The following is a 19,901-nucleotide window of genomic DNA, read 5'->3' as shown; positions in this document are numbered from 1 at the left end:
ATTCGATTATCAATTCGAAACCGATAAAACGATTATCGATGCATTTCGACTATTAAATCATTTGAGTTTGCAACTCAGAGTCTTAAATCACTTCCTACTTTGTGTTTGATAATTAAAGAAAATGAATTACCTTCTCTATTTGCTTTATTAGAGAAAAAGCTTTTTCTTGTCACAATTTTGACTTTCTATGAGCAATGCAATAATCGATGCAGCTTGCATTTTAACATAAAATGGATGTGTAAAAATATACATCTATTTTATGTTGAAATCGAAATCGATAATCGGTTTAAAATCGATAATCGATTTAGAATCAAATCGTTGACTTCTGAATCGGAATCTAATCAAACCGTGAGGTGCCAAGAGATTCCCACCCCTACACATTACGACCTTTTTGGACCTCAGAGTCACATCTAATAAAACACACCATTTACCATGTTTATCTACAGCCAAGTTTCTTGAAAATGACAAAGGAACAGTCGTCTTAAAATCCTTGATGCCACCTTTCCTTTTAAAATTGGTCCATCGCAAAGCTTAACCAAATAATTAAAAATTCAATCTTTGCCCATGATCGAGAAGTGACTTGATAGCACATACTAGCAAGGGATCTGATGATTGCAGGTTAGTTTGTTTTCTGCTGAGTTTACGTACCATGTTTCAAGCTTCCTGACTCACTGAAATGTAAACAAGTAACCTCGGAAAATAAGCAACAAACATGAAGAATGGAGTGTGTTCTGAGTTCTCATAGGCTTGCTTTAAGGCGATGGATCACCAAGCCTACTTACACCACACTCCAGCAGTGCCGGTCATTCCAGACACCCGTGGCAATTTCAGTCAGCTCCGATTGGGAGAGGAACGTTTTCCCGTTCTCACACAGAACTCCTTCTGAAGGGCCATTCAGGCACTCACAATCAGTCTGCTGCCTTGTCTGATGGAGGCATACATCATGCTTCCCCCCTCATCTCTCTCATTATCTGTCTGTGCATCTCACTTCTATTTGTCCATTAGAAACTCCATCTCTCTCGCTCGCTCTCTTCCCAGCTCCTGCTTGCTCAGCTGGAGTTTTAAGGGGGGGGGGGGGGGGGGGGGGGGAGAGAGTATGTGTGTGCTCCTTTAAAGTCACTACAAGGGAGACCAGGGAAAGAAGAGAGAGGGGCAAACACAGTCAGTGCAGTGTGTAAACCAGGATGGGGGGTGGGGGGGTGGTGGGATGCGGTGTTTGGCATTTGAGGGGTGAGGGGTGGGGACACTGAAGTGTGTAGGACTCTGATGGGAGTGTGGGCACGAGACTCAATAGCACTTCTGTTCACACAGCTCAAACACACACACAAACACACACACACACACACACACACACACCCTTGAAGGCTTGGTTCTATTGTGTGTGTGTGTGTGTAAGGGGTGGGGGAGAAAGAGTGTGTTGTGAGGGGGCAAACAGAGAGTGAGTGTGTGTGTGTGTGTGTGTGTGTGTGTAAATAGGAGTCATAGTAGAAGTGTGCGTGTGTTTGTGAGATACTGAGTATGCGAGAATGTGAGTTGCTTTAGAGCAAAACAGTGTGAAATACATTAGGAGAGAGACTGACAGCAAATGACAAATACAGAAAGATATGTGGGTGAGAAAAAGAAGGCATTTGTGAGAAGGAAAGAGTGTGTGTGTGTGTGTGGGGGGGGGGGGAGGGGGGACGGAGTGTGTGTGTGTGGTGGCGTGTGTGGGGGGGGGGGGATTGAAAAAATAATATAGAAATGACAGGGCTAACCAATAGGGACTGACTGCTTTGATCTGGTTGACCTGAACCACACCACCTCATCCCTTGCCTGATCATTTGATATGGACCTCCAACTAACAGGAAGGTGTAGTTCACACTGGCATCTCCAAGATGAGGTAGCAATAGCATTAGGTCCATGCGACCAGAGGTGTCAACACAGTTGGGAAGCTTCGGCAAACCCCAGCCTCCACGGCCCTGACTGAATGACCATTGGCTTGAGCCCATCCTCTCCCCTGCCTGGCCCCATTAAATCACCATCCCAAGCCCATCATGACCCCACCTCCGGCTGTTTGTGAACCGCTGCCTTTACAGTTCTCACCGGAGATCAGTTGCAGGCTAGTTTATTTAGGCCTGGAACATTCCCTTGGTTCCTGCGTGAGGAAATCAGTCCTGCTGACGAAATGAGGAAGCAGAGGACCATCGATTACATAAACCACAGACAAGTGTGCAGTGTGTGGGCGGGTGAGGAGCTTTAATTAAAGCAAGTCCTTTCGGTGCCGCCAATTTAAACACTTGACAATACTGAAGAGGTTGACAACGTGGCTCCTTTGAGATTCGTTGCTTTTTCCTAAATACGTCTGGACATTTACACACACACAAACAACTGTCTTGCCACTATGAAGACACAGAGCCCCCCCCCCCACACACACCCATTTTCCTCAATGTGCTTTTAAGAACTGTTACCATGGACAAAAACACCATAAATCTCAGTATTCCAGCTGCTGCTGTTCAAATCAGTGAGCACGGCAAGGCATAAAGGACAGCCAGAGCCCTCTCCACAGAGCCAAACCTGAAGAGAGGGGGAAAGCTTCTCCTCTCCAGGCATCCCACAGAGGCAGAGCCAAGCCCTGTCAGGGCAAGCCACTCAAACCATCACAACTGCCTCAATAGGTCTGACACACATGGGCTATGTGTTATACATACGATCACAGCAGATCATACAAACACAGAATGGGTATCTGATAACACTACTTGGTCCTTTAGACAACCACAGTAGCTCACCCCCTCCATAAAACACATCTTCATCTGGTGTCATGGGCAGGTCCCTAGAGCATTTAGGCTATTCAAATTGCTGTTTTGTAGTTCTATAGTGTGGTTACAAATGGAGGTCACAGGACGTGAGGGGGAAGTCAATGTTGCATTTGTTGCCATGTCGATAAAATTAAAGAGTATGGACCACTGCATGAATGTCAGTTGTTAACAATGGATCTTTCAAAACGTTCAAAAACAAATTCACTTGGCGAACATTTAAAGGAGATGGGAAATAACTCCAGCGTGTTCAGTGAGACCAAAAGGACCAGTTGGATTTATGAGAAAGGAATGATTGGAAACACAGCCCTGTTATATGCTCAATCTGTTCCACAACAAGTAGTAACCATGTAACATAAGACACACTGCATGAAAAATCACTCATAAAAACAAGCCCAACACATTTTCTAATGACCAACACTATGATAGTATTTAGGCCTAGTAGTTTTAATTATAGGCCACTAACATCCTCTTTGATGTCCAAATCACAAAAATCACTCTAGGCTACTACTGTTTGTGTGTCTGAGGAAGTGAACCTCAAAAGGTGTATGTACTGTACGTGTGTGAAAGAGTGAGAGACAGACAGATAGACAGAGAGAAAAAAGGAGACAAAAGAACGAAATTCATGCACTCCATCTGATGTCCCAGGACTATCCACTTCACAGAATCCAGATCAAAGGAGTGAAATGTGAACAGGATGTGTGTGGACACGAGACCGAATACAACATCAAAACACACACAGGTATAGTAAGATTTAACAGAAGAGGAACATTATTCCTTTTCCGTACACATCAATCATTCAAGCCCATTCAGACCTTCATGTTGCATCACAAGACAAGAACCAGGGTCTACCTATGACAGCTGATCAACTGAATAACTGAAATATGGTTAAACACTAGAAATGCACCAAATCACCTCCCACTTGATCAAAACAACACTGTGAGCGCAACTCCGCCACCAACCCCACCACACATTGACCAGATGAAGTTGCTGGTTCAGCCCAATGACTTCTTTCAGCTTGGGGTCAGGACAAATAGAGTGGTCTGCACACTGGTCTGGAGTGAGATGGCTGCATCTGCATGCTACACAGATGTTCCACCACACGCAGTGTCTACAGGCAGGGGCAGGGGGTTCCACTAACTCTGTAAACAAATTATGCCACTTTTATGCCACATTTTGCAAATTTTTCTCAAAATTTCACACAGCTGGCCTGTAGAGGACATCTCCATAGGCTACAAGAGGTTTAGCTTAATCGGTGTGATGTGTGGTCTCCAGAGTGTGCCAAAAACATCTGCTGATGGCCAATGTGTTGAAAAGTGACACAAAAAAGAGGGAAATAAATGCACCTGAGAGAAAGCCGCATCAACTATCCCCTCGCAGAAGAGATTCACTTAGAGTTTAAACAAACGAGATCACACATACCGCTCCTCCAGCTGTAGATGGCCAAGACTTGGACAGCGTACAATGTATTTACCCGCTGCCAAGAGCCATGCGCTTTGGTCCCCCCTCTTTTTCTTTCGCGCCCTACCCGTTTACTCCATAAACTCCTGTGTGCCCGCTCAACCTTTCAATGAAGCGTGCAGCACGCGAGGATGATGCGCAAAACAAAGTCAAGCAGTCAGTGTCAGTCAACGGACGACTGGCAATGCATATGTGCAGAAGGCAGAAAGATTCTATTGTAAAACTTGGTGGAAACAAGCTCAACAAAATCACATCTTGAGTGAACAAAATGTTATTCTCGCACCCTTAGTGACCACAGGTGTGCCCATGTAATAATGAAACAAGAGTGCAGTTGGACCTCAGGTGCCTAGGTAAAGGGAGAACTGCCGTGGCATTGCACACCATGCATAGATTAACAGACTGATACACCAGAAGAATTCACACAATCCGCTACAAACATGACAGATGTGGCCATGACACAAAAACACCCAGTGTGGCGGACGATGGAGAATGAGAGTACAAAGAAACTCTGCCATAAGATCCCTGGGCGTTAAAAAAATGCAGGCATTCAGCTAGGCCTTGCCACCGACGCGCAGAGAGGTGCAGCTGTCGCAGTTCGTCTGGCAGCGAGGCCGAATTTCACTGCGGATCTGGAATAACAATAAGGAGTCAGTTAACCCACTCGGGAGAGACAGCGGAACGCCAGTTAAAAAAAAAAAAAAGGTTAGAAGATAAACGTCAGCTATTCAGAACAACTCAATACTGGCATTGAGCAACTCGGTCTGTGGGCTTTTTACAAGACACTTCCATCAGACATCAGCACTGAATAGAGAGGGGGCGAGAGGAGAGATCCTACACTCTACTGATTATTTTCCCGGGAGCGGCGCAGCCATTCTTTGGGACCGATCATCAGGAGAGGAACAGCTGTTGTGGTCCGCCGCTGGCATCGACAACCTGAGGCTTCTCACATGATCTCCTGGCCAACGGAGCAGGTCGAATTCAGACAAGCTGCCACACCATTGCAGTGGTGTACGCAGCGAAGGCTGCATAGACTTCAAAGCATCTGTCAGTCACTGACACATCAAAATGTCAGCGACAAGCCCACTGCGCAGTATTTAATTATTCAGTAGATCGAACGTCGCTAAATAGACAAAGACGTGGACAAGGATGGGGTGGTTAAAACACACACAAAACGATGCAGACAAAAACATCTAAATGAATATCCAAAACCACCAAGTGATCACTGAGTTGTTGGACCATAATGTATGCATGTCTAATTGACAAGCAAGCTCCAACGCCTTCACCAACCCTAAATATACATTACTTAAAGTTCCCCAGAAACGACTTCCAAACTCAAAATGCCAGTCTGTGGACTCCCAATCATACGGGACTACCCTACAAATATCAGACCACTTCATAATCTGAATTGTGGACCTAGCATGGATAACTTGGAGAACTATTTGAAGTTGAAAGAAACATAATTTCAAATATATTTCCCCAAGCAACCCTTATTATCCACATATAGGTCAACTACAACATACTCCTAAAATAAATGTTTATCTAGTGTTTTGATTAAAATAAGGTTATTTGACTTGTCATGAAAGTGGCTAGCAAGCTACAGCTAAGCAATTTAGCTAGCTAAAGTCATATGCTGCGATGGAAATCGCGGCTCTGGGCGAATATTCAGGCCAAGCACTGCAGCAGATCTCGACAATTGTGTTAACCAACCCAAACCAGACTTATACAGGCGAACTTTCACTTAAACTACCAAACTAGCTAGCTAACAAATGGACCACATCTTACCACAAGTAAAGAAAACAGACCGTTTGTCTGAACGCTACATATAGCTAACAAACTAAATATGAGAACTAGTTGCACCATCCTTTACTAGGACGAGGATGATAAGAAACACTACTCCATGCAAAGCAACCAAAACAACATGTGAAACCATAGCCTGCAAAATGGATAGAGGCTTTTTGGTTAATTAGACGAAAAGTCACCACTTCCTTGCGGCTTCCATGTGATTGCCCATTGGGAGATATATTACCTTTCAATTTCATTCCACGCTAAAGAGAATCAATCATTGTTCAAATCTAACACAAAATAAGGAGGTGCTTAAGATCAACTCCATCGGTCTCATTTCGGACTTACCGATGAGTTGTTCCAGTTTTCTGCTTCGAAAGTAAATGTCCAGCGCTTTCACATAAAACCAAAAAGCGCTACTTTTCCACTTCCTTCAACTGCACATCAACGAGCTTTCTCACAGCGTACCCCTCCCTCAGATTCACTAGAAAATGCACTCAAATCTAGTTTCAAAGCCCCGCCTCAAGTTAAACGCAATTGGCTTAAAAAAAGAGCAGGCGTTTCTCATCAACCAATAAAAGCTCAAATGCCTTGCAATACTGTCCAATAATAAACTTGATACGACTTTCAGGGCGGGCGAAACAGTGCTTTGAATGGATTGTCTGTCAACCGGCCTACTCTTACGGTTTAATAAATCTGAATCCTACATGAATGTCTTGTCTAAAGAAGGGGATGAGAAGCTATCATTCAAACAGCAACAGCTGCCAAACAAAATGGCAACACAGAAACCTTACTTGGAATTTCACCTATATGGAAATGAAGCTCTAGAATAGCCTGGTTTTGTTGTGCAGGACGCCATATCAAAATGTAACCTGACATATCCCTATGGGCCAGACCTGGGCAAAGTGCGGCCCCTTGGCTGTCCCTGACCGGCCCGCGGAGGTCAATGGTAAATTAGGAATCAAACGTTAAACGATAAAAGTTGATATTACTATTAATTTGTATACTGATACACTATTGCATTGCAAGTTTGTTCTCGTGTGTGAGAGTGCCATGTGTATTGGTCGTCTGGGCACACCTTTAATACTGCAAAGCAGTCCCACTATCTCATGTGGCCCTTTGGGGAAATTAATTGCCCACCTCTGCTATAGGCAATGAGGCTGCCCAATACCCCTTTGTCTCACACACAGACCTGTCCCAGACAGAGTTGTAAATTCGGGTTGAGGACGGAAGGGTCAAAGAGTAATAGGCTACATTCTAAGAGCCACGTTTTTATTTGTCAGAATGACACCTACATGTATAAATAGGCTGGATCCTACTGTTCAATTTTGATAGTTATATAATTGTAATCTGTACAGAAATACAGAAGTTTCATTCTGATAAAGCAAGGTGTTTTCTAAAATGTACGTTTACGCACATTTTGAGTCTGGGCCTTTTAAACAGTCACACAGCGACACCCTGTGGCTAAAAAGGCATTACGTTTTATTGGCATTACTGCAGACTGCTCCAATCATTTTAGACGAGCACAGTTATGATCTCACGTCAAGAAGCTCATTCAGAGCTATGCTGCATAGTTGGGACATTTGTTTGCTACTACTGGCATCCCTTTTTTAGAATGATTTTGCAAACTGTACTGTACTTTACTGAAAGTTTTTTTTAACAATTTCAATTAAATATACAATGTAAAAAGTAACACTTCAAAGACAGCAAACACAGATAAGATAAGATAATTAGGCTACTATGACTATTTCCATAGTCCATATCTCCATTTGCATGGTTTCTGTTCCCAGTCGGAGATCAAATCCAGTTGCTGTCTGAAATGTTCCACATGGTGGTGATATTGTTCAGCCTTCGTGTGAGTCTCTGCTTGAAGGTATCTTCCATGGTCGTTCTTCAAACAGGTGCATCACTGCAGCAACACAACAGTAGCTTATATTTATTAGCTAAATATGTTTTACAATTGCTTACGGATAACTTAGTTTCCCCCGTTTTGAGCGTGTTATGTTCTCTTGGTTGGCAGTGTAAATAAACCGAATTCATCTTTGAATAATTAGTATTGTAAACACAATGTAAAAGTGTAAATGGAGCAGAGGACCAGTCATTCTTATTCAATATAGAAACATAGGGTGAGCAAAAGGGTATTCTCTAAACTAGGTCAACTTAAATAAATATAAGATCCCTGCAATTTGGATAGGTGTCCTATATGAGCGGCAAATTGGGGCATTGAGCAGAGGGATTGCTTCCAGTGAGGAAGACATAGTGTAAATAGCTGCTCCGTGATACAGTGGATATAAATTAACTGTAAAGTATGATATCTGTGCTGCATTATTTTTTGTTTCAATAACCAAAGACGTTATAGTGGACATAATAGACTAGCTAATTGCATAATGGACTGATGTAATTGCTTACATAGCACACCAATACATTAAAGAGAATAGCCTAGGCGGCACCCTTTTGGTCAGAGTACCTGGTAATAGATTTGGACCATGTGAACGGCAATCTGCCAAACTCTGAAGGTTTGTAAAAGTAATGGCAATATGCTATTCCTACATGTAAGAAGAATTTGAATCTACTCATTGTGGTCCTACAAGGACCTCTGGAGAATTAAATACCAAAAGGATTAAATAATTGTTGTCTAAAATATAGTAGTGGACATGAGAATTGAAAGCCGTTAGACTTTGCCCTTACTAGGTGAGCTCCGCTGAGACCTCTGGGAGGCCCTGAGCCCCTCCTCACTTAGCCTGGGTACTGGGGGTTGCACAGGAGCTGGGCATATCCCAGCATTCCACTGGGAACTATGTGCCAGCTGCACGGCTGTGTCCTTGTCACCAGGGTATTGGTCAGTGCTCCTGACAGCCCAGTCTGGCCTTCTTTGCTCCCGAGACTTTAGATCCAGGGACAGGAACATCTACAGGATAAGGTGATAGGATAAGATTCTTCACCTTGTCCCCATAGGAAAACTGACACCCACGCAGGGCTGAGAATGATTAAAAGGTTTAGTCTCCTTTGTGAACCTGAATCTCTCTGTTAACTCTGCTGGTAAGGATGGCACAGATACAAGTACTTGCAAAAGGAGGCTACAGGGCATTGGCATCAAACCTCACCATAATCATGTTTGACATTGTAGTCACTGCCAGATGAGATATCAGGAGATGGGTATGATTTGACAATGATTTGTGCATGAGAAATGACATAAAACAATATGACATGGGCAATTGCATGCGTGAAGGCGATGAAATGTATACCAGTACCCTAATAGTGGGTAAGTTACCCTTCACAGTATTAATGTTTATCTCCGTAGATAGCTTTGCTGTGTCATTTATATAATTACACAAATAATGCAAATCCGAAAAATACCACACTGCCATTATGCATAGGCATGTTCACACAGCACAATAGTAGAGCATCTTCAAACACTACAGCAATTCCTCCCTGCATTTCATCCAACCCCTTCTCCTCTCTCCTTTCTGCAGAGATCAATTTGCATGATTCCCCATGTAAATGTTGTCTGGGCTGCGCCTAACGCCTGCTGGGTGTGTGCTCTCAATAGACATCTTTGCATTATTTTTCCCTTATTAGCGGTGGGGTCGCTGGAACGGTCGTGTTCATATTTTGACGGGGGCTTACCAGGGATTTTGCCTTGCGTAGTTTATAGGCAGAGGCTGAGAGTGCTTTCTTCTGGTTGTTGCTCTCTTGTAGCGCCATGCTCAGGTTAACCCTCTTTCCTTTCGCTCGTCTGCAAAGGAAAGTGTAATCTCAGTGATATCATGCAGCAGATATTTTGTTCTCTGAATAAATCCACATTTATAATATGTACACAACATAAAACTCATACCAAAGGCTGTGCATTTCAGTCCCCCCTATGTCTGACCTGTGGGCTAAGTGATAATGTAGCCTTGCCTTTAGCCTAAACAACTTTTTTCCTCCTGAGTAACAGAGCCAATTCATCAATGTCCATGCATTACAATGCATTAGCTGATGACCTTGACCCACATTTACATGATTACAAATATGTGAGGCTAAGCAGGTGTCTCTGCACCTCCTTTTTGACAGTAGCCTACTGTGATCATATTAACATTAGGTGTTTATTTTGTGGCCAACTGGTAAGATGCATATCTAGTTTGTATTTTGTACTATGTATGTATGCACTCTGAGATTCGTCTGAATTAAAAGTGCGTTAAAAATAAAATGAATTATTATTATTATTATTATGTATGTATATGTATATACGTATGTATATTTTATGTATGTAGCATGTATTATATTATATTGCTTTAAGTCTGGCCATAAGACATGGTTTGCAGAATATCTATTAAGCATGAATGTTTTTCAGTTTTATGTATTAGATTCTTACATCAAGAGCTGACAGGAATGCTGAGTAGGTCACTTTTTAAACTCACTTCACAAATGAGGGAAATTAAACATTGCTAAGTACCACGCTCCATCAATTACATCACAGAGTTCATAAACGATTCAAAGGCAGAACAGAACACGTGTTGTACATGGCTCACTGGTGCATTAGTGAGAGATGGACATGCTTCACACTTTATATTCAGGTGCATTACAGAAACCTGCATGCCCAACCAGCCAACGTTTCTTACGCTAATCTAGCCTGTTCGATAGGGTCAGGGTTCTCTAAGTAGTTGAAGCGTATGGTGTCAGTGGGGTGTCTGTCGGCATGCCTCCATGGCGGAAGTCCTGTTGAAGCCCCATCCACCGAGCCACGCACAGCCACACCCTTTCTGGGCCGTGCTTCTCTGGGTTGGTCCTCCTTCTGGCCAATCGCCCGTACCTCGGGAACAACCAACTCGTCCTTCACTGGAGACTGTGTAGACACAATGAGGGATAGTTAGCAAGAGAAAGCACACAAACTTCCCTTATATCACAGAAGTTGTAGGCCCTCTTCAACCTAGATGGACAATTTCAGCATTGGAACCCTATCAGAAACAAGTATGTTGTAGGAAATAGGAATACACTTTAAGGTGTATTTCAAAATCATAGACTTTACAGGATGTGTCCCCTTCGACAAAGTGTCTTTTACTATTTCTCTGGAAGTATATGAAATAATGAACTGATTTACTCATGTCTATTTTCTCTGGTTTTTAAACTACTTTGATGTATAAACTTGTATATGGTCACAGAAGTGAATTGTAAGTTTGTATCGGCTCAGCTACATTTCAATGGGATCTCACTTACACCCATCGTTTACAGTATTGAGATATGGCATTTAGTGGTACCCTGACTGCTTTGTCTATCTACACACACACATCTAAGAAGTGACTTCATGTGACTGTTGCTAATTTTCAAAGTGGGATAATAGACACAAATAGTCAAGATATGACAAATACTTTTCATATCACATATTATTCTCTTGAATGCTTAATATTAGCTTCTAAGTGTAAACATTTGATTATCTATTTCTGTGCCTGTTTAACATTGATGACAAAATACTTTCTCAAATCAATCAAAAGGAGGATCAAATGTATGGCTTTTAAGACGTTATTAGCTTTTTATAAACATGTAATCAAAGCGATATTGTTGCATCTGAATCAAAGCGATAAATGTTGCATCTGCTCAGGTATCATAGTCATCCAATGAAAACCTCCTTTCTCACCTTAGGTTTGCTGACATGAAGGTAATTTACTGTCTCTATATAGTGGCGCTTCCACACACCCTGTTCAAATGGTGTGGGGGTAAAGTTGATGCACCAATCCAGTCGTAGACTTTTGGGCATCCATAACTGGTCCAGCTCCACAATACTCTTCCAGTGCCAGCTTACCTACCCAGCCAACAGAGGGCATCCATTAATAAAATCACACATGCAACAGACAGGTTAACAGACACACACACACACACACACACAAAAACACAAGTATATGCTGTTGAGAGGGAGCTCTTGTGGTGTTAAGAGTGCTTATGCCCCACTGAACGATGGACTGAATGGACTGAATGAAATAGCCTTTTCATTGTGTGTGTGTGTGTGTGTGTGTGTGTGTGTGTGTGTGTGTGTGTGTGCCTTTGTGCGTGTGTGGGCGCATGTGTTTGCGTGCGTGTGTGTGTGTGTACTCATGCATGTACTGCATTATATATGTACTTTATTCACAGGGAGGGTGTTGTGAGGCACCGTGACCAGGTTATACAACAAGAGTACACATGCACTTTATCACAACAATGCCAAGTCGCACAGTGCAGTTAAATTATCTTTTAGGTAACACATACAGTATATGGTACCTGGGAACATCTGCAGAGACTCCTGGGGTCCAGGAAGGAGAAAATATACAGTGACAGGACCCTGGGCAGAACTGTGGTGAAGTCCATAACCTGCTCTGGAACAAGGCAACTCAGGTTCTCCTTCAGGTGCCTTAGTTGGCCTGGGGAGCATCCGGACAGGAAGTCCTGAAGCACCAGCTTACGCTGCCCCTCCGTCCACTTATCAAACTGGACAGGAGAGATGCAAAACGTTTTTAGTGGTCTAAACCTTTCCAACAGTCCAGCACATCTCAATCATCCCATTGTATTTTCCTTTATAGGCTATTACTGTTCTACAGTTTGTGCATATGCTGTATATCTATGTTGAGTACAGGTAGTTGTGTGCAATTTACAATATATCAACACATTGAACCGTAACCTGTAATACAATACCAAAAACTGTATAGCATTACATTTATGGGGCTCCCTGTAAAACTAAGAGTCATGAACAAGACCGTGTGTGGTGCTTAATGAATCTCTGCTGGTTGCTATTGGCCTGGTGCATAATGTGCACCAAATATATATCTCTCATACAATGGCATGGTGTGGTTGGACAGCTGCATGAAGCTTTAATAAAACACTGGGATTTCTAATGTTTGCTTGTATCCCCTAAAGTTCTCTGTGATAACTTCCACCACAGAAGAGCAGTGAACCCTTAGGATTGAGCACAAGACTTCATAAAAGCTTTATACTGCTTTTATCTATTTCCAGGGTCTTTTTGCATAAATATTTTATACTCATATGGCTATGCTTCATATCCATTGGCCATCTCTACAATCTCAAAAAAGGGTATTAGGCCTACCTGAGTGAAAACATAGTGAAATCAGTCAGATGGGATATCTCCAAGTCAGAAATATCAAACAGCAGACCTCCCTACCACAAACTTTATCATATCTTCATTGCGGTTTCAATTGCAGGACATCCTCACCCATTTCCTGAGAAGAAGTCTTCTTTCTTCAAATATCTACGAAAGAAGAAAGAAAAAGAAAAAGAGCTCACGTGTGTGAATAAGACCATGAACACTGTATGCCTGGTAATAGACCTGTGATGATGATGCCTACATTGTTGTTGGACAGCTGATGGTTGAGTGGAGTCCAAGTGCTTAGTTTGGTCTGTAGTTTTTTTGGTGCACTCATCGTTCTGGTACCTGCAAATGGCATCTTTGGGATCGTGACAGGATTACCTTTGATCAGATCTAGCAAAACAAAACCGTTTTCTCTCTGTCTCTTATTCTTGAGTCTAGAACATCAATGTAGCTTAGTGTGCATCAAGCCTCTCTATTCTAATATGTGTTATTCAAGGCATTTAACAATAGTTCTCATTTACCATCAACACCTAATTTAATATAACCTCTTTTCAGGCTTCTATATTATGCAGGTCGATAGTTTGGTTGTCTTATCGTGCAGTGTGTAGCATTCATTACACATGGTTGGCTTAGTTACTCAGGGAGAGGAACTAGATTACTGCTGTGAAATAAACAACCCCAACAATGATGTCAATCAACAGACCGCTCCCACACCTATCTGACGATTGTTAATTTGAACAACTGCTTGTAGCCTACACAGTGAGTTTTAACACCTGTGGTGGATGTCACACTTACCTCTGATTTGTTCCGACGGCTGTCGAGTCGAAAGGAGAGAAAAGTCGCAAGTGTTTCGGCTGCAGGTTTGCATTCCGCCCTTAGTTTACTTTCGTTCTGAGCCCACTACCGGAGTGCCTCACATATGAGTTTACCAGTTTCCATAGTAATGCGACCTCACACACTGACTTCACATCGACAACAGCGCCCCCATATGCTACTCTACCTACCAGCCTGCCTGTCGCCAGTAGTAACCAGACGAACGCACATCGTTACCGGAGGTAGCACTGGCATAGGCTGCGTTTATTAGTGTGCTTGCCCGAAGGGAAGCACAGTATTGTTGTTGTCAAGTTTTCTTTATTACAGTGCATGAAATGCCCTGTATTGTTATTCCTAGGCTTCTTCTTCTTCTTATTACAGTGCATGAAATGCCCTGTATTGTTATTCCTAGGCTTCTTCTTCTTCTTATTCTTGTTACCTTTTTCTGCGATTAATTCAGCCCGAACCACTTAACGTAGAAACTTCATTCAAACTTTGTCGCGTAGGTCTTGTAAACGACACTTATGCTATGTATTTTTCACTTTTCTAAACTTTATACTTTTTAAAATATTAAAGAAAAACGAATATAAATTTCTCCCATTGACTTACATTGGGCCATTATGACATCATAATAGGGTCTTTAACTGCTTGCACCTGTGCTTTACTCTGCCGTGCTAAGGCAAAAGACCGTAACTTCAAGTTTGGTCAAAAATGAGTTTTTGACGTATTTGTAAAATATCAGCAGTAATTAAACAAATGTACTGATATTAAATGTACTACTAACATGCCATTATCAAATTAAAGCCAGTGACATCAGTATTTTGGTTGATTTCACGATGTATAGGCTACCGACAGTTAGCATACCAAGCTAGGTAGCATTACTATTAGAATTGCATGGCAGATATGCTAAGCTATCGGGCTATTCCCCCACCCAGTGCCTGTGGCTAGTCCGAAAAAGGTGCATCTAAATCGGGTAACTTCGCTTGGCGAGCGGGGGCATGTGGAGGGGGAAAATGGGCCTCATTCTCTATCGTTCTCTCTCTCTCTCTCTCTCTCTCTCTCTCTCTCTCTCTCTCACACACACACACACACACACACACACACACACACACACACACACACACACACACACACACACACACACACACACACACACACACACACACACACACCCCAATGGACTGACATAGATGTTTTATGTGTTTCATGTGACAATTCAAGTTCATTGTTTTATGTGCTTAATGTGATAATTCAATGGTGTGTGTGTGTGTGTGTGTGTGTGTGTGTGTGTGTGTGTGTGTGTGTGTGTGTGTGTGTGTGATAATCATTGTATTGGTAATTGTGATAAATGAAATAGTATTACTACTGATTAATTAATAGGGTCATTATTCCATTGTTATCATACCACTGAGCTTTAACATAGAAGTTACTGCCTTCTGCCTTAGTATGCTTCACTGACACCTGTGCCAAATCCAAAGAACCTCTTCTCTCTCTGTCCCTCTCAATTTAACTGTAACTAGGAACATTAAGACACCATCCATTCTCTATTTTTTTTTCTCTCCATCTCTCCATCTTTCTCTCTGTCAACTTTCTCTCACACTCAATCTCTCTTCTTCACTCCATTTTTATCTCCTTTTTTCAATATTTTCACTCTCTCTTTATCTCTTCATCCAGAGCCACTCTTGTTCACTCTTCTTTCCTTCTTCCACTCTTCTTTCCTTTCTTATTTTCTTTTTCCATTTTTCTTTCCTTCTTCCACTCTTCTTGCCTTTCTTTTTTCCTTCATCCACTCTTCTTTCCTTCTTCCACTTTTCTTTCCTTTCTTCACTCTTCTTTCCTTCTTACACTCTTCTTTCTTTTCTTCTTTCCTTCTTTCACTCTTCTTTCTTTCCTTATTTCCTTCTTCCACTCTTCTTTCCTTCCTTCACTCTTCTTTCCTTTCTTCTTTCATTATTTCACTCTTCTTTCTTTTCTTCTTTCCTTCTTCCACTCTTCTTTCCTTTCTTCACTCTTCTTTCTTTTCTTCTTTCCTTCTTTCACTCTTCTTTCCTTTCTTCTTTCCCTCTTCCACTCTTCTCTCCTTTCTTCACTCTTCTTTCCTTTTGTCTTTCCTTCTTCCACTCTTCTTGCCTTTCTTTTTTCCTTCATCCACTCTTCTTTCCTTCTTCCACTTTTCTTTCCTTTCTTCACTCTTCTTTCCTTCTTACACTCTTCTTTCCTTTCTTCTTTCCTTCTTTCACTCTTCTTTCTTTTCTTCTTCCCTCCTTAACCTTTGCATTTCATGCACTGGTATTTCCTTCAGGAAATGCATTTTCTAGTTATTCTTGTTACCTTTTTCTGCGATTAATTCAGCCCGAACCGCTTAACGTAGAAACTTCATTCAAACTTTGTCGCGTAGGTCTTGTAAACGACTCTTATGCTATGTATTTTTCACTTTTCTAAACTTTATACTTTTTAAGATATTAAAGAAAAACGAATATAAATTTCTCCCATTGACTTACATTGGGCCATTATGACATCATAATAGGGTCTTTAAACTGGCTTGCACCTGTGCTTTACTGACACCTGTGCCAAATCAAAGGAACCCCTTCTCTCTCTGTCCCTCTCAATTTAACTGTAACTAGGAACATTAAGACACCATCCATTCTCTATTTTTTTTCTCTCCATCTCTCCATCTTTCTCTCTCAGTCAACTTTCTCTCACACTCAATCTCTCTTCTTCACTCCATTTTTATCTCCTTTTTTCAATATTTTCACTATCTCTTCATCCAGAGCCACTCTTGTTCACTCTTCTTTCCTTCTTCCACTCTTCTTTCCTTTCTTATTTTCTTCTTCCATTTTTCTTTCCTTCTTCCACTCTTCTTGCCTTTCTTTTTTCGTTCATCCACTCTTCTTTCCTTCTTCCACTTTTCTTTCCTTTCTTCACTCTTCTTTCCTTCTTACACTCTTCTTTCCTTTATTCTTTCCTTCTTTCACGCTTCTTTCTTTTCTTATTTCCTTCTTACACTCTTCTTTCCTTCCTTCACTCTTCTTTCCTTTCTTCTTTCATTATTTCACCCTTCTTTCCTTTCTTCTTTCATTATTTCACTCTTCTTTCTTTTCTTCTTTCCTTCTTCCACTCTTCTTTCCTTTCTTCACTCTTCTTTCTTTTCTTCTTTCCTTCTTTCACTCTTCTTTCCTTTCTTCTTTCCTTCTTCCACTCTTCTCTCCTTTCTTCACTCTTCTTTCCTTTTGTCTTTCCTTCTTCCACTCTTCTTTCCTTTCTTCTTTCCTTCTTTCACTCTTCTTTCTTTTCTTCTTCCTTTCTTAACCTTTGCATTTCATGCACTGGTATTTCCTTCAGGAAATGCATTTTCTAGTTACAGTGCATGAAATGCCCTGTATTGTTATTCCTAGGCTTCTTCTTCTTATTCTTGTTACCTTTTTCTGCGATTAATTCAGCCCGAACCGCTTAACGTAGAAACTTCATTCAAACTTTGTCGCGTAGGTCTTGTAAAGGACACTTATACTATGTATTTTTCACTTTTCTAAACTTTATACTTTTTAAGTTATTAAAGAAAAACGAATCTAAATTTTCCCATTGACTTACATTGGGCCATTATGACATCATAATAGGGTAATTAAACTGGCTTGCACCTGTGCTTCACTGACACCTGCAGCAAGCCTCCAAGGGTCCTCTTCTCTCTGTACCTCTCCATTCAACTGTATAACAAGGAATATTAATAGACACCTTCCATACTCTACTTTTTTTTCTCTCTATCACTCTCACTCTACTTTCTCTCACACTCCATCTCTCTGCTTCACTCTTTTTTTCTCCTTCTGTCAATATTTTCACTCTTTACTGTCTTTATCCAGAGCCACTCTTGTTCACTCTTCTTTCCTTACTTTGTTTCTTCCTCTCTTCTTTCCTTCTTTCTACTCTTCTTTACTTTCTTCTTTCCTTCTTCCACTCTTCTTTCCTTTCTTCTTCCCTTCTTCCACTCTTCTTACCTTTTTCTTTTCTTCTTTCCCTCTTCTTTCTTTTCTTCTTATCTTCTTCGGCTCTTCTTCCCTTCTTCCACTCTTCTTCCCTTCTTCCACTCTTCTTTCCTTCTTCCACTCTTCTTTCCTTCTTCCACTCTAATTTCCTTTCTTCACTCTTCTTTCCTTTCTTCTTCCCTTCTTCCACTCTTCTTTCTTTCTTCCACTTTTCTTTCCTTTCTTCACTCTTCTTTCCTTTCTTCTTTCCGTCTTCAACTCTTATTTCCTTCTTTTACTGTTCTTTCCTTTCTTCCTTCCTTCTTTCACTTTTCTTTTATTAGTTCTTTCTTAACTTTTGCATTTCATGCACTGGTATTTCCTTCAGGAAATGCATTTTCTAGTTTATTTATTCTCCCCGTTTTTCTTGCAGCTAACTACTCCTCGCCTGATTGAGATAGAGACGCCATTCAAACACAGAAACGTCCGGCCCGATCCGGTGCAACCTGCTATGACTTTTCGTGGCGGTACTCCTTGCCACTCCTTTTTTATTCCTCTTTTTCATCACCTTTTTCTCTCATTGACTAAGATGGTGGAATGTTGAGCCATTGTGACGTCACCCACTCTAGCTGCCTTCTCCAATCTCTCTTAAATGCCATAAAAATCATGTAAATCGAAAACCACCATCAAGCTTTATATCTCTTAAATGCCATAAAAATCATGTAAATCGAAAACCATCATCAAGCTTTATATCATGATACAGTAGTAGTAATAGCTAGCGAGTTGTTTACGTTCACAACCCACAGACAGTTCAAAAGGCCCGGGATATGTTGTGCTGTTGAATACGACAAGTCACCAAAGAAAACCTAGATATACAATTGATACAATCGTGACCCACCCAGGCTCAGGTTTATTTTGCTAGGTATCTCCGATATCGACGCAGAGACACAGTGTGAAAAAGGATGGAAAACTTAACGAGGAAAAGTGGTTCGCGAACTACGTGTGCAGTAGTTGGCTGTACCAACTCAAGAAAACACCTGAACGAGTGGTTAGATAGAGAGTGCAAAATATTAAAACAAATGTAGTGGCAAGTTACAGGTACAGTTTATACACCCGCTCTAACAGTGTTAACCAGTCACCTGAACGAGTGGTTAGATAGAGAGTGCAAAATATTAAAACGAATGTAGTGTCAACAGGTACAGTTTATACACCCGCTCTAACAGTGTTAACCAGTATGTGAGTAACGTGGGTTTTATTAAAGCATAGCGTGTGTAATGTGTAGCTATTTCATTCCGTTTGTTAACCTTTCCGGCTGTCTGTATTTTCTAACCAGCAGCAGACGTAAAGGAAAGGGAATTAACCCGAAGTTAAAAACATGTTATCTAGTTTACCAGCGGAGCGTTTTACTCCCCTGCCATCTCGGAATGAAATAGCTACACAATACACACGCTATGCTTTAATAAAACTCACGTTTTATGAGACACCAACAGAGGCACAACAGACAAGACTTACCATTGAAGATCTTTTTGCACGCCGGTTTAACCATGTTGTTGTGGAGAACGAGAGTTGAATCAATCATATTTCAATAAAACATATCCAACAGCCTAATTAGAATCTGCATTGTCTACTAAGCAGAAATATTACGTACAATAGATTTCCCCTCGTTTAGTATCCACCATCAAGCTTTATAACACAGGCATATTCAACAGAAATTAAAGAATGCTCCGAGTCAACAGATGATGTTCCAAACTCTTTACTGCTTATGGTGTCCACCACGGAGGGAGCCGGAGTTCGCCTGAAGTCACTGGCTATCTTATATCTACCTACCCAATAAAAGTAATTTGTTCCGGCTAATTCTTTGAAACACGAGCTATATTATTTGTTACATATGACTCACTTTCCCGCTGCAAAGTATGTAACTTTGTAGCCTCTGATATCATTACCTCAACTCAAGACTTCATCACATAATAAGTAATTTCGTCAATATGTCAGCACCAAAAAGATCGCCAATTTTCAGCCTTGAAGAAACTATAATGATGTGTA

General features: G+C 41.3%; 2 protein-coding genes across 3 annotated transcripts in view; both read right to left on the bottom strand.

Annotated features, from left to right (window-relative positions):
* fam49a (family with sequence similarity 49 member A) overlaps window positions 1–6,504 on the bottom strand; it is a 61,024-nt gene extending 54,520 nt beyond the window's left edge. For both annotated transcript variants that reach the window (XM_080833119.1, XM_080833118.1), the window contains exon 1: window positions 6,384–6,504. The gene's annotated coding sequence lies outside the window, so the exon portion shown is untranslated. The remainder of the gene's footprint in view (window positions 1–6,383) is intronic.
* Window positions 6,505–8,706: 2,202 nt separating this feature from the next.
* Window positions 8,707–13,957, bottom strand: fbxo16 (F-box protein 16; the record flags this gene model as incomplete). Its single annotated transcript, XM_080860847.1, has 8 exons — window positions 8,707–8,943; window positions 9,663–9,771; window positions 10,637–10,860; window positions 11,650–11,814; window positions 12,267–12,473; window positions 13,213–13,248; window positions 13,346–13,479; window positions 13,885–13,957. The coding sequence occupies 8 exons, from the start codon at window positions 13,955–13,957 to the stop codon at window positions 8,707–8,709; spliced, it is 1,185 nt and encodes a 394-aa protein (XP_080716973.1).
* Between the last annotated feature and the right edge of the window lie 5,944 nt (window positions 13,958–19,901).

The sequence above is a fragment of the Sprattus sprattus genome (assembly GCF_963457725.1).
Source record: "Sprattus sprattus genome assembly, chromosome: 2".
NCBI classification, from domain to species: Eukaryota; Metazoa; Chordata; class Actinopteri; order Clupeiformes; family Clupeidae; genus Sprattus; species Sprattus sprattus.
Note: the sequence above shows the minus strand (reverse complement) of the source record. Positions and strands in the feature narration are given on the sequence as shown.